General features: G+C 44.7%; 1 protein-coding gene across 5 annotated transcripts in view; it reads right to left on the minus strand.

Moving 5' to 3' along the window:
* ATL2 (atlastin GTPase 2) overlaps window positions 1–15559 on the minus strand; it is a 57317-nt gene extending 41758 nt beyond the window's left edge. For all 5 annotated transcript variants that reach the window (XM_048842248.2, XM_048842245.2, XM_048842247.2 and 2 more), the window contains exon 1: window positions 15416–15559. In XM_048842248.2, the coding sequence (XP_048698205.1) occupies window positions 15416–15464 (49 nt within the window). In that variant the 5' untranslated portion in view covers window positions 15465–15559. The remainder of the gene's footprint in view (window positions 1–15415) is intronic.
* Between the last annotated feature and the right edge of the window lie 374 nt (window positions 15560–15933).

Genomic DNA, 15933 nt, shown 5'->3' on the forward strand with positions numbered 1-15933 from the left:
GAAAAAATGCAGCATCTCAAGTTCCCCTGTCCCCAAAAGAGTCTTGTTTACTGCCTCCAGAAATGGTCAGATCCCATAAAGCACATACACATTGGGAAGGCAAGCAGAACTTGTCCAAACCTCAGGCAACCAACTTCTTGTATGCTGAAGTAGATTTAATAGCATGCATTATCAAACTGGGATTGTATTGAAATTTGTTACTTCTCCAAGGCCAACTTGGGTTCTGTATTTGATTGTCCAACAGGAAAAGCTGATCATCCTGATTTTTCCTAGACAAAGATGAATGTTAAATTTTAACTGGTTGTGGGAAACAATGTTAGTGAAACTACCAGGTTAACTTTTGCTAGACGAGGGGGAGAAAGCTATGTGTAGGAAGGAACAGCACAAGTTCTTCCAGTAACAGCAGAGGACAGGGTGAATACAAGTTAATGATTTCTATTTAAATTAGATATTTTGATTTATTAAATTTTTTTCTTGAATCCCTGAGTCTCATCAAAAAATGAGGTAAAGGCTGCTTTCTAATGAAAGAATGGGGGAAACATCTAACTTTTGAGGTCAAGCTTTATAAATATGGCACAGTAGGTCAGCCTAAGTCACTTAGGAGACTGTCTCATTTTCAAAAGACTTAGATGAGTAGGAACGTAAGTTCCAGTCATTTTACTCAGGTGTATTCGAAAAATTTCCTTGGCTAAGCTGAAATAATCAGTTTAATTAATGGAATACAGTTAATCCTCCTGTTTAATAAATCATTTAGTTGTACATGTGGAACACTTTGATAAGAGAAGTTTCTATATCCATAACATTTAAGGTTGTTTTGTTAAATAAAAATAAGTTTTATATGCTGTTTGGAATTTAATTACACAGTTACCATCTTAACACAGCTTGACAATTCATGGCAAAAAGTTAAATATCTAGTAAGTGAGCAATATCTCATTCACCACTTTCTACCATACTAAAAATGTACATTTAAGAATCTGAAAATGTTAAATTATATAACTGCTTAAATGAATGTATATCGTTATAGAGTATCCTCCTAGGTAGTAAAAAGAAGTACCAAATCTAGTGTAAAGGCTATTTAGTTGTAAATCAGTGTTTTAATAGTTATATCATCCAATGAGAATGCACCTTTCTTTAGAAGAGAACTGAAGTACAAATGGAAAAGCTGATTAAAGTTGATTTAAATCGAGGCTTTCCACTTGGTGATTTAAATCAATCTGGCCTCCCAGAGGACTACTCAAGATAGAGAGAATTGCAGCCAAACAAGCAAATTTCCTTTCCCTGGGTCCCCTACACCTTCCCCACATGAGAACAAAGAAAAATTCTTATGCTGCTCCTGCATGAAGCATTTCTTCATCATAAAGGTATTGAAGTTCTCCAGGATCATATCAGTTTCACTCCATTAGGTCCTGTTTACACTACAATTTAAATGAACTTTGTAACCAGTTGGTGGCATGGATGGCACTAATACAATTTATGTCTACATACAATGTGTATTTCTGTTAGGCTTGGTCTACACTAGTAACTTATGTCAGTATAACTACGTCACTCAGGTGTGTGGAAAAATCTACACAGTTATACAGACCTAACTCCCAGTGTACATAGCGCTATGTCGACAGGAGGACTTCTCCTGTCGACACAGCTAGTGCTTCTTGTGGAGGTGGATTAACACGACACCAACGGGAGAAGTTTTCCCATTGGCGTAGTAGCATCTTCACTGAAACGCTACAAAATTGCAGCTGGACAAGTGCAGCTGCGCTGCTGCAGCATTTTAAGTGTAGACTTGCCTTCTAACACCCTTTTTAAAGGATGAATAATGTGGAAGAGAATGACAAGATGGCAAGGATTATGAAAGGAAGACAGGAGGGAGCTGACTGTTTCCCTCTTTCATCAACCAGGTGAGTTTGAAATACTAATCCAATATTGCTATAATTATTACTGACCTTCACTTTTCTACACAGTGATCATATACACACAGCAACCCTTTATCATTGCCCTTTATAGTCTTTAAAACCTTGTTTTCATTTGAAGGGAGAGTCACCTTAATCATGCTTCTGTCTGAAGATTTACTAACCTATTATTATAGGACCTTAATATCACTATAACCAATACATGGAAGCTTGCCCCCAGTTTATTTTGGGCACCTAAGAAAGTGTATTCTCAGTTTCCTCAGTTTGTGTGGGTCTTTTTTAGACATTTCTTCCCTGTTGCCGTGTAAAACACAAACATTACAGTCACAGAGCTGACACAAAGACCCCAAGCAAGTACAATAATGGATTACTTTTTACTTTTTGAACTCCACATCTAGCCAGTTCTAATGCTCTATAAAATGGGAAGCTAGTCATGTATTTTGTACTACAGAATAGTCTAGTAGGATATTTGGTTAACAAAAAGGACCAAAAGAATGTTATGCCTGCAATGCAAAGTACTTAAATGGCATGTTATTCTTGCTTATTCACATTCTATTAGATGAGCCAAGTTAAATCCTCTTCACACTCCATACATCATTTTTTCATAAAATCAAGATTCCTGTGTAGTGTCTGAATGCTCCACAGATGTCTCCATTTCCATTCTCTAAGTTTTGTCCATGAAGTACTGTATGCCCGTTTTTATAGTTGATCTTGAATACTGCTATTAAGATTAGTTCAACTTCCATGTATAATACCATTAACCTCAGTTTATACTAGAAGATTCTTTTCTTCACTGTTAAACCTTTAGGAATGTGCCATGTGATAAGGATTCAGCAGCTGACCCACACAGTTACTACTTATTTCTACAGTACTTTTAGTACTAGCAGATTTCTTGCATGAAGCTCTAGGAACTTTGCACTTTTACAAAAATGTACGTCTTAGAAGTAAAGCTATAAATTTGTAATGATAAGATTACGTAACACATGTAAGGAAGCTCTACCTTTCTAGAATTAAGGTTTAAAAGCCTGTTAGCATTTAGAGACAATACTTGCTTTTAAATATTTTGTATTTTACTTGAACCCAATAGATTTCATTAACTGCACAGGTTTCCCAGACAGAACCACTTCCAGGGTGGTCTTTTTAATGTAGATGAGACACCCAAGTCTTACAAACCCCACAACGCTACTATAAGAACATAGGGCACATAACACAGCCAACATGAAATAAGGTCCCAACTTGATAAATTTTAATTGAAGTTCCACTTCCAACCAACAGAATAGTAACAGTGATAAGACGAAGTACCTCGTTAAAGCTAATGGCATGGAAATATAATATTTAGCATTAAGTGTTACTTTATACATGAACAATTAACAAGAACTCTTCTTAATAGCTCAGTAAAGTAATATAAGTGTATTTTGTATGCTTACATTTTAAGGAAAATGTTGAGGAAAAGTTCTCTCTCTTTTAAATAGAAGATATTTGATCACAACAGCCACCAACACTACATGGCAGGCTTTGCAGCTGAAATTCTCAGTGCCATTCTGTGTATTCGCAGGAAGTCAGGATATATGCATTTAAACAGGATCTTAGCTGTTTAGAAATTCGCCTGCTCCTCACCTGAAACGGATACTGTGAGTTTCCACAAGTTGTCAGTCCTCTGTGCTGTGGCCAGTATGCTTCTGTTCCTAATTAACTCCTAAACCAAAGGGATCTCAAATCAAACCACATTCAGGCCTTGTCTACCCTGGCAAGTTTCTGCGCAGTAAAGCAGTCTGCTGCATTGTAACTCCCGAGTTGAGCACACGGTCACGCCACTGAGTGCACAGAAACTGTGCAGTTGCAGTGCTGTAAAAAACCCACCCCGATGAGAGGCGTAGAGCTTTCTGCGCCAGGAGTACAGCACCACAGTGCCAGTGTAGACACCCTGGTCGATTACAGAGCTGCTATCAGCCTCCAGGAGGTGTCCCCCACAGTGCCTTTTCTTGCCTTTCTCTGGTCATCAGTTTGAATTCTACTGCACTGCCCTCAGGTGACCAATAATCCCCACCCCGTATATTCCTTGGGAATTTTGAAAGTCCCCTTCTTGTTTGCTTGGTGACTTGTGCAGTGGTTTCAGTGCATCTTTACAGCAGACCATGCCTGCTCCATGCACCAGGCGATCCCCATGTTGGGGTAATGCTGGGCTGCTGGACATCAGCAGCATTTGGGGAGAGGAAGCTGTCCAGTCCCAGCTATGCTCCACCCGTAGGAATTATGATACCTACAGACAGATTTCACAATGCATGACAAAGGGGCCATGACCAGGACACACTGCAGTGCAGGGTCAAAGTAAAGGAGCTGCAGAACACCTACCACAAAACGCAGGAGGCAAACCGCCGCTCTGGTGCTGTGCCCATGAGCTGCGAGTTCTACAAAGAGCTGGACGCAATACCTGGTGGCAAGCCCACTTCCACTGTGAAGCCCCTGTGGATACTCCATTGGCTCACATGCCCAGCCGAGAATGGACTGAGCCAGGAGGAGGAAATCTTGGACAAGGTTGTGGACGGGGACACAGAGGCAGAAGATGACTCGGAGGTCAGAGATGCATGCAGCCACTTAGTGCTCTTTTCTACCCCAGAGGAGCCTAGCCAGTCACAGCTGTCGGATCTTGGCGAAGTGCAAACGGAGGCCCCTGGTAAGTGGGTTTGATTTTGGGAATTGCTGAAGCGAGTTGTTGGGGGCAGGAGGGTTGCAGAAAGCAGGCTTGTGTCTGTATGATGTGCGTACCACCACATGCCTAGTCTGAGCAGCGGAACAGGGTGTTGACTGACTCCCTCACTTCACGGGAATCTGCATGACACCATTGCTGCACAGAGGCAAGACACATAAGGAAGCTGCAGTCTTGGAGAAGAACCTCCCTTGATTCCCTAGCTCACCCTCAGCAGCGAGATATCTTCCATAATAAACACAGCCTGTGGAAAATGTGGGGACAAGGATGATTATAAGCCACCCCCTACAGTGCTGGCTCTCCCCAAGAGCCACTCCTGCCCCCATCACAGTCCAGTCCTGCAGACTCCCAGTACCCACTGCAATCAACACCCATCCCTCTGCAGTTTAGCCCTGCTGAAGTATAGTACCCGCTGCACTGTACTCCAAAGGACAAGGTTTGATAGGATACCTGGACATACACAAATCTTTAACCATCCCAGGACCTCACCTCCTCCTGCGACCCTCCCTTCCCCCTCAGTGCGGATATGTTTTATTGTTTCTCTCCCCAATCCAGTAGTTTAATAAAGTTGTTTTGGTTTGAAAGCAATCGTTATTCCCTTACTGAAAGCAAACAGGTAATTTTCTTACACCTTCATAGTGCATTGTCTGCACCAATCACTATCACCTCCAAGCATTACAAGCACTGCACTCCCGAGCATAGCAACAAATATTAGTGGCTTTCAACTTCAAATCACTGACTCAAGGCATCCCTGATCCTTATGGTACCACACTGTGCCCCTCTAATAACTCTGGTCTCTGGCTGTCCAAATTCAGCCTCCAGGCGCTGAGCAAAGCTTTCACCTTTCCCTTCACAAATATTATGGAGCATATAGCACACGGCTATAAGCATATGAATACTGTAATCAGCCAGGTCCAGCCTCCCATACAGACAGTGCCAGCAGGCCTTTAAGTGGCCAAAAGCCCACTCAACAGTCATTCTGCACTTGCTCAGCCTGTTGAGGAACCGCTCCTTGTTGCTGTCAAGGTGCCCCGTGTATGGCTTCATAAGCCACGGCACTAGGGGGTAGGCAGGGTCTCCCAGGATCACAATGGGCATTTTGACTGCCACTACAGTGACCTTCTGGTCCAGGAAGAAAGTCCCTGCTTGCAGCTTCTTGAACAGGACAGTGTTCCGAAAGATGCATAAGTCATGCACCTTTCCGGACTAGCCTGCGTCAATGTCCGTGAAATGCCCACGGTGATCCACAAGCACCTAGAGAACCATTGAGAAATACCTCTTGCAATTAATGTACTCTGTGGCTAGGTGGCCTGGTGCCAGAATTGGAATATGCATACCGTTTATTGCCCCTCCACAGTTAGGGAAGCCTATTTGTGCAAAGCCATCCACAATGTCACGCATGTTGTCCAGAGTCATGGTCTTTCAGAGCAGGATGCAATTAATGGCCCTGCACACTTCCGTCAACATGAGTCCAATGGTTGACTTTCCCACTCTGAACTGGTTAGCGATCTATTGGAAGCAGTCTGGAGTAGCCAGTTTCCACAGTGCAATCGCCACGTGCTTTTCCAACAACAGGGTAGCTCTCATTCTCACGTCCTTGCACCGCAGGGCTGGGGCAAGCTTATCCCACAGTCCCATGAATGTGGCTTTCCTCATCTGAAAGTTTCTGCAGCCACTGCTTGTCATCCCAGAGGTGCATGACGATGTGATCTCCTCTCAGTGCTTGTTTCCCGAGACCAAAAGTGGCGTTACACTGTGGTTAGCACCTCCGTGAATGCCACAAGCAATCTCATGTCGTACATACCATGTGTGGCGAGATCAATATTGCACTCCGCTTGCCTTTGTAGTTAAAAGAATAACTCCACTGCCACTCGTGACGTGTTACAGTGAGCAGCATATTGGTCAACAGTGCAGGATCCATTCCTGCAGACCGAAGATGCAGAGTGCACGGTACACAAACCATTGAAAGACGGCACCAAATGTGTTCAGAAACACAGGGATTGCTGGGATGCGAAGCAATGCATCACAGGCCATTGGGATGGGACAGGACCCAGGACGCCCCGTGACTCCTTCTGCCTTCCCACAGCTCCTAGCAGCAGCAGAAGAGATGCTCTGTGGGATAGCTGCCCAGAGTGCACCGTTCCGAATACTGCTGCAAGTGTGAACATGCTATTGTGCAGGCAGCTGACAGTGTGAACACACAACAGCGGTTTCCTTTCAGCACTCTCTGAGCGGCGCTGTAACTGCCGGCACTAACTCTGCCAGCGTAGACATACCCTAAAAAGATTCAGGAAAGCAACAGCCAAAAGCAAGAAGCAGAGAAAGAAAAGGGGCTCCTCCTCCTATCTTTTTACCTACTCTCAAGAAAGAAGTTACGAGACGTAAGTGGTACAAGCCAGCCCCTCAGGAGTTTGGAGGGGGCACTAACAAGATTTGGCTTATGTACTAGGTTAAAATAACTGCACTTCACGCCACACCTTCTTTATCCCAAACTGAACTGTATCACTGAGTGAGAACAACTTTCCTGGGAGCGTGCAATGTAAAAATATAGACCCTGTATCGCAGAACAGGCAGTCAACATTATTTCTGCAATAGGATTTTCCACACACTTTTTACAGTTTGACTGAAAATGAGGTTTCATTTTACTGGTAGTCATGCAGTACAAACTGCACCAACATACATGTTAAATATTTTCCTGATATCAATAAGAAGTTTTTTATACAATGTGGATTGTTATAATATAGACAAGGTTATGTTAATCTACTTTTTCCTTCCATCTTAGTGTGTGACTGCAGCTTTATTGAAGATGTTTTGGGGCCTGATTCTGATTTCACTTACACAGTTTTGCACCAGTAAGACTTAACATAAGAACCACCATATTGGTCAGAGCAGTGGTCCATCTATTTCAGTATCCTATCTTCTGACAGTGGACAGTGCCCAATGCTTCAGAGGGAATGAACAGAACAGGGCAATTTTGAATGATCCATTCCTTCATCCAGTCGCAGCTTCTGGCAGTTGGAAGCTTAGGGACACCTGGAGATGGAGTCATGTCCCTGACCATCTTGGTGACTAGTCACTTCATTAAGCATAGATCATCACTTATCTAGTTCTTTTTTTAACCCAGTTATGCTTGAATAATTATGTGCTAGTTCTGATTTATATCTATGTCTATGCCCACACTTTGAAACCTATTTCGTAGATCTGTGGATTTTTTATTTGTGCAAACATGCAAGGAAAAAAAGCTGAATGCTCAGGCTGAATTTCAGAGTCTGGTTTTCATTCCAGTTCTTGAAGAGCAATCCATGGAGATCAGTGGTAATGTGCATGTTCCATCTTGCCATACAGTAGTACTACATTCCAGGTCAGTTGTGCAACAGCAATTAAAGCAACCATGTGCTCACTCTCTGGTCAGAAGATAAAATATGAAACTGAAGTTGTTAAAGAGAGAACAGCTAGAGAAAAGGAAAGATATCAAGAGATAGGGAGGGAAGAAGCCTGCATCCAACAAGGAGAAAACAGCAAAATATTCCTCTTTCAGAGAGCAAGCCATGAGCAAGACATGCCAAAAAATGCAAAAGTTACAATTTAAGTCCCTTCCTATGACTCCATGTGTAGCCTGGAATAAGTCACCAAAACCATCTCCAATCCCCAATCTAAATACCCTGAACTATAATATGGAGATCGTATTTACATTCCCCACAGGATTAGTTTTTGTGAGGCATTTTGCAGATGCAAATAATTCACTTACATAGCACTTTACATGTTCAGTTTTCTAGTGTCTGCTCATGACTACCAAATTACTTACTGCTAGCGAGTGAGCTGCAGAAAGAAAATGCTCTTTTCCCCCAACTACTCTTTGTAGGACCGCCCCTTAGCTTCTGAATAGCTTAACAGTCTTGATTGTTTAATTTTTACCCATCCCTAAATAGCAGCTAACCACTAGCCAATACTGAGAGAGGATACAGGGATACACAAGCACTTCAGAATATTTGATCTGAGATTGATTAGTGGGAGGGTCAACTGCATTTTTAATGTATTTTCGGAGAGAATCTTGTTTTAGTCCAGTTTCAAAGGTATAATTACACATTCCCATGAGCACTGACAAATTTCAGACAGACAACCCATACAAAAACTTTGGGTATTAACAGGAAATGTTGACTTTGAAGTTGAGGAGGCTAGCTTTCTGTTTGGAGAACTTTCAGGCAGTTTGTTGTCTCTAACACTGCACCTCTGGGTTGGTCATCGGCAGCAAGTATCAAACCTGGGACCTCCAGTTCTAAAAGAATATGCCTCTACTGAGTGAACTAGACGACCCAGCTATACTAAAACTGTGGCACGTTCATCAATCTCCCTATGTGTGGCCCACTGAGTGGGTGTGTTACATCCAGCTCAAACTAACTTGACTACCTGCATCTACCCACTATTTGAAAGAGTTTCCATTTCCCAGATGTCAGTTTAATAAATAGATATATATTACAGCTAGTCTTATGAAATACTTGCTTTTGAATTGACTTTTTTGCCAATCCAGGATTTCACAGGAAATTAGTACTAAAATGTGATCGGTCCACTGAAAAAAACTGATAACTATATGCTACACAAACCTGGCTGTACGCAGTGGTAAAATAATGATCATCTAAATTTCTCTGCTAGGCACATGACAGCTATCATGGTTTGCACTTGAACTTGAAAAGTTCCTCAAGACAATGGTTAAAGAACATAAGAATGGCCATACTGGGTCAGACCAAAGGTCCATCCAGCCCAGTATCCTGTCTGCCAACAGTGGCCAATGCCAGGTGCCCCAGAGGGAGTGAACCTAACAGGTAATGATCAAGTGATCTCTCTCCTGCCATCCCTCTCCACCCTCTGACAAACAAACACAGGCTAGGGACACCATTCCTTACCCATCCTGGCTAATAGCCATTAATGGACTTAACCTCCATGAGTTTATCTAGTTCTCTTTTAAATCCTGTTATAGTCCTAGCCTTCACAACCTCCTCAGGCAAGGAGTTCCACAGGTTGACTGTGCGCTGAGTGAAGAAGAAATCCCTTTTATTTGTTTTAAACCTGCTGCCCATTCATTTCATTTGGTGGCCCCTAGTTCTTATATTATGGGAACAAGTCAATAACTTTTCATTATTCACTTTCGCCATACCACTCGTGATTTTATAGACCTCTATCATATCCCCCCTTGGTCTCTTCTTTTCCAAGCTGAAATCTTGGTCTCCTCTTTTCCAAGCTTGCCTCTAATCTCTCCTCATATGGGGCCCGTTCCAAACCCCTAATCATTTTAGTTGCCCTTTTCGGAACCTTTTCTAATGCCAGTATATCCTTTTTGAGATGAGGGGACCACATCCGTATTCAAGATGTGGACTACCATGAATTTATATAAGGGCAATAAGATATTCTCCGTCTTATTCTCTATCCCTTTTTTTAAACGATTCCTGACATCCGGTTTGCTTTTTTGACTGCCGCTGCACACTGTGTGGACGTCTTCAGAGAACTATCCACGATGACTCCAAGATCTTTCTCCTGATTAGTTGTAGCACTGTATGTATAGTTGGGGTTATTTTTTCCAATGTGCATTACTTGACATTTATCCACATTAAATTTCATTTGCCATTTTGTTGCCCAATCACTTAATTTTGTTAGATCTTTTTGAAGTTCTTCACAGTCTGCTTTGGTCCTATCTTGAGCAGCTTAGTATCATCTGCAAACTTTGCCACCTCACTGTTTACCTCTTTCTCCAGATCATTTATGAACAAGTTGTGGTCTCTGGCACTTTCTGGTGGTCCACAGAATGAAAGCAAGGATCACACAGTGGGAGTGCTGCATGGACCACTTCATATAAGCATTTATAGGACCAATGCCAAAGGAATACCAATTGAAAATAATGGGGTTTGTTTTTACTTACTAGTAGGATTTAATAGCCAAGATTACGGTAATTGAAAGCAAAAAAAACAGCCTATTTACTTTGTGCACAAAAGCACTGTATGAAGTCAGTTTCCCTGTGCCCCTTGCAATCAGTTTCCTCCCTTGTTGCCAGAATTTTTTTTTAAACTTATGTAAATAGTGCCCTTTAAACAGTATGCCTCAAATCTATCAGACATGGGAAACTTTTTAAAGTTAGTATATTTCAAGAAGTTTGAGTTGTAGGTCCCTTTAAGATACTGCAGATACTACCAGATATTAGAAATGTGACTGGCCCAATCTGCATGCCATTGCATGAAGCAAACTTCCAGTTTACACAGTGCAAACACAACTTTCTGATTTTATTTTGAACATCTTTTTAAAAAATCAATATAGTTAAACATATTGGGGGCTTTCTGAAAACCCCCAAGATCTTCCATAGCTTTAAACTCACAGACCTGTGTGGTGTTAATCATTTAGCTTTACAGGAAATTATTATTAAAGAATAGTAATATTAGGGAAGTCTTACAGTTGAAGCATGATATGATCATCTACTGATTCCCTAGATAAGTACTCAAAAACATTTCCTGTGAAATTAGTTGCCAAGTACTATAGCTGAGTTATTTCTATTTGTACAGATACCCGTACTCCTTTCAGAGTACCGCATGACAAAAATGAACTGAAAGACTGTTCTTCAATATCATTAACCTGCTTTTATCCATAAAAGAAGACCATTCCTTAGAACAGATTAGTTTGCTCTAGTATTCATGTGACAAGCATAAGTTCCAATACTGCAATTGGATTCACATGGGCAAACCTATGCAGAGTTCCACTGACTTCAACACTCAACTGCAGGACTATGGCAAAGCTCTGAACACATGAGGGAAATGATCCATTAACGCTCAGGGTAAAATATTTTCATTTTAACAGGAAAGAGGCACCACTGCCAGACAGCTTGAACTCAGATGCTGGTTTATAAAAGTGGTTTTTGTTTTCACAAAAAACTAAACAGACTTCTTCACTGCAATGTTTAGAAGTCATGTTAAGTTTAAGATTTTAGTACAAGTGTAGGTATTTCAAAATTCCTCTACAGTATTTGGATTGCAAGAATTGCAGCATGGTGTAAACAAGAACTATATTTCTGGGATTTCACTCAGCTTGGACAATAAGAATGAGAAATAGAAAAGATTAAGACGTGATCTTTAATAATTTAAACTGTTAGTAAATCAAGTTTAAAATGTTGGTCCAGGATGGACTTAATGAAATGCATGCAAGTTGGAGAACTGCAAGTGCACAGTGCAACATTGTGTACACACACACACACCCCGAGTGTCACATGCAAGCAAGAATGCAAACCACTTCAAACTCTGAATTTTAAACTTGATATGCCCCTTTGAACTTTTGCAGATCATTCTAAGAAGTTCAGGTTGTTAAATGGACACAGCAAATCTGCATGTTTATTGTTACAATGCAATCTTTTAAGTGACTGGAAATCTTAACTTGGGACCTAAAGTATAAGACATCTGTCATCTTGCCTGATCTATAGATTATGCATTAGGCCTCAAGTCTTCTGCTAACTGTAGGTTCTTTGCTTTACTGCTGAATATAATAAAGGCAAGCTAGCCTGAGGGGCTACAGTCAAGAGCAGTCAAAGCTGGAACAGCTTTGGTGGTATCCTTTAAGTACGGAGTTTGTCCTATGTCCGTGACTCCTCAGAACTGAGCAATCAGATTTTGACATGGTATAGTGTGTTTTGACAAAGGATATGAACAGTCATAACTTTTTATTTCCTCTTATCCTAACCCTGGTGAAAGGGTTGCAATTTGTGATTGTCATATAAGACTGAATATTCAGTTATGTTTTACGCTAAGTGAGAAGAACATGCATTTAGTTTTGTTCCAATTCTAGTCTGTACTCAGAAGTTCACTGCCACCATTTTTATTGTACTTGGCAGTATGATCAAGCAAGCTTCATGATTGGAACAGCTCAGATGTTGCCATTAAGAACATTAGCAATGTGAGGGAGAAGACCTAGCAGCACTTACCCCTGCTATGGCCAACTTACATCAGTAGTACTAGTCTCCTATTCTAAAAGTGTTATTTTAACTTGCTCAAGTGTGAGGTAGCAAGAGAGGATCAATAGCATTTCACTAGTCTATTTAAGTATTCAGCAACAGTATCTTATTGTAGAAACAATGAAGAGGTAACATTTTCACTAACTTTACTGAAACATTTGTGCCAAAGTTTTCAGAAGTTGCCTTTGATTATGGGTTCCTAACTGGAGAGGTCTTGGGCCTGAGTCTTAGGAGTGCCAAGTCAGTGGAAGCTGTAGGTGCTCAATACCCCTGAACTTTAGGCCCAAGATGTCTTCTGAAATTCTGACTTATCTGTATTTGAAGGACTGGTGGCTTTCAGACATGGATATTGGCCACAGTGCAAATGTTTTACTTCTAGTTTGAAATAATTTCATCTAAGAGCTTTTAGGCCTGTATTCCCTTAAGTCAGTATGACTTTTTAGTGGAGTTAATCGTGTTTGAGTTTGTCTAGTATTTCCTTAGACCACCACCTCCCTATTTTCTTGAAGGCAGCACACTTTACCCTGAAGGACAGAATTACTGTTGAACGAATATAGATTTTTGATGAGGAAGAACATTATTAAAAGCTGTAAATTAAGGGAAGTATTCAGGTTATTTCCCCCTTTCAACAGGTTTGCAGAGTATCTGAATCTGTAAGTTCCAGTTTCTACTTCTGCCAAGATGTCTCCATATCCAGTGGACTAGCAAGTGTATCACCGCTAACCAATGGCAGCATGTGGTATCTACCAATCAGCTTTTGGTTAACAATGCTGAATTCAACCACCTGGTTTTCAAACTAAGTGTTCCAATCATGCAACAGTGTAATTAACAAAATGTTGTAAGTCTGCCCAAAGCACTGAGACTTCAACATTTGACTGAAGAAATTATATTGTATTTTAACTCCCCAAGAGCCTATGACTTAGCAAAACATTGCCTGTCTTTCTAGCTCTAAAATCAGACAGTCACATTCTCAAATGTTTGGTTTGTTCTTGAGCCATACCATACGACCTTAGACTCAAATATATAGGAGTCTAAGTAGCAAACCCTTGAAGACAGTAGGTCCCATTATTAAGAGAGGACTTGCTACAAGAACATTGATGCTCCAGTGTACAAATCGGCTTCCATGACAAACAGTATATTAGTACAAGCATATTCTTGTAAGGGGGCAAGGAAAGTCTAGTTTCTCTTCATCGGATCTCTTCTCAGTTGGTCAGTAAAATTTCACAACCAGACCCCACTTTAAGTGCTGTAACCAGAACCAGTAAGCACATTACATATTACTAGGGCTGTTTAGATTTTATTCGAATGAGAAAATAAGTTGCTCCCATCATTTAGGATTTGAGTCATTAAGGTTTTACATGACTTAACATTTTTATCTATATTACATTTTCTGCATTTCCCATCATCATAGTATCCAAATGCTATCCTTTGCCTTGGCTTATTTACAGAGTTGTAGAGTATTACAAATGTATTCTCCCTGAGAGATTTGGCAACAATTATGCACATAACTTATGACCTACACAAAGGCAAGGTCCCCAGGTCACTTGCCAGCCAGAACCACGTTGCAGCATAGGGTAAGGTCACTAAAACGTTATCAGTTCAATTCAGTGTTTCCACCCAACTCCCTCTATGCACACACTGAATGTGTTGTCTCAGACTCACTACAGGAACCATCTGCGCGGGGCAAAGCTCAAAGAGCCTTTCCCTACGGAGGGCCAGGAGCTGAGAAGCAACAAATGAGGGACTTGGAAGGGATAAAACTGGCACTTCAGGATTTCTGTTCTACTTAAAAGTAGGTCACAGCATAAATGAACCGCCAGGACCGCGCTCCAACGCGAGCGGATTCCTCCCTGCAGCCGGCTGCCGCCACTACGGGCAGGGCGACCAGAGGGGGGACGGGGGCAGGCGCCCCCGAATACAGGGCCTGCCCCCATCGCACCGGGGCACCGGCGCCCTAGCTGCAGACCTCAGCTCCCAACACCCGCCCGCGGCAGCTTTCCTGCCCACCCGCCGAACACGGGACACAACAGGACCCACAAGTGTGCGGGCCAGACCCTGCCAGCCACCCCCCCAAAACGTGCCGGGCAGGCCCTGCGACATGCAGCCGCGCCCCCAAAACACTCATGAGAACCTGTCACCCCCCCCCCGCCGCCGAGCCGAGCCCCCCCCGCCGCCCCGGCCAGCGCGCCGCCCCCCCCCGCCGAGCCGTCCACCCCCCCCCGCCGTGCCCCGGCCAGCGCCCCCCCCCGTCACCCCGCGCCGAGCCCCCCCCCCGCCGTGCCCCGGCCAGCGCCCCCCCCCGTCACCCCGCGCCGAGCCCCCCCCGCCGTGCCCCGGCCAGCGCCCCCCCCCCGTCACCCCGCGCCGAGCCCCCCCCCCCGCCGTGCCCCGGCCAGAGCGGCCCCCCCGTCGCCCCGCGCCGAGCCCCGGCCAGCGCGGCCCCCCCGTCGCCCCGCGCCGAGCCCCCCCCCGCCGTGCCCCGGCCAGCGCGCCCCCCCCGTCACCCCTCCCGCCGTGCCCCCCCGCCGCCCCGCGCCCCTCCCGCCGCGCCGTGCCCCGGCCAACCCCCCCCGGCCGCCGCCGCCGCCACCCCGCGCCCCGGCCAGAGCGGCCCCCCCGTCGCCCCGCGCCGAGTCGTCCCCCCCCCAGTGGGCCCCCACTCTGCCCCGGCCAGAGCCCGCCCCGCCCGACGCGCGCCAGAGCCCGCCACCCCCGGCGCTGGCCGGAGCCCCCCGGCTGGGCTGGGCCGGGCCGGGCCGGGCCGGGCCCGGCGCTTGGGGCAGGGGCAGAGCCCGGAGCCCCGGCCCGGCCGCTCGTTACCTGGCGGCCCCGCGCGCTGGCCGCCCCGCGCCGCGTCCCCTTCCGCCATCTTGTCCGGGTTTAAAATTAACTCCGCGTGACGTCAAACGCCGCCGCGAGACCTTTATCGGCCGGCAGCGCGCGGCGCCGCCAATCCCGCTGCGGCGCGTGCCCGGCAACTGCGCCGCCGGCTCCGCCCCATCCGGGCGGGCGGCCCGGAGCCCGCGGGGTCCGAGCGCCGCCGGGTTCCCTGCCCGCCGGGCGCCTGGCTGCCGGCGCTGCCGGGTCCTAGCGCCCGCTTGGGCGGCCCTCCCCCGAGCTAGGATGCCAACCCTCCAGGATTGGCCTGGAGTGTCCAGGACTTAAAGATTCATCTTTAATGAAAGATTATGACATGTGATGAAATTTCCAGAAATACATCCAACTAAAATTGGCGTCCCTACCCCCAGCTCCAGGATCCCGAGCGGCCAGGGCCCGGAGCCCTCACGGAGTCACCGAGCCCGTCCCCCAACTCACCCCCACCCACCTCCCCTGGAGTC

The sequence above is a fragment of the Caretta caretta genome, chromosome 3 (genome assembly GCF_965140235.1).
Source record: "Caretta caretta isolate rCarCar2 chromosome 3, rCarCar1.hap1, whole genome shotgun sequence".
In the NCBI taxonomy this organism is placed as follows: Eukaryota; Metazoa; Chordata; order Testudines; family Cheloniidae; genus Caretta; species Caretta caretta.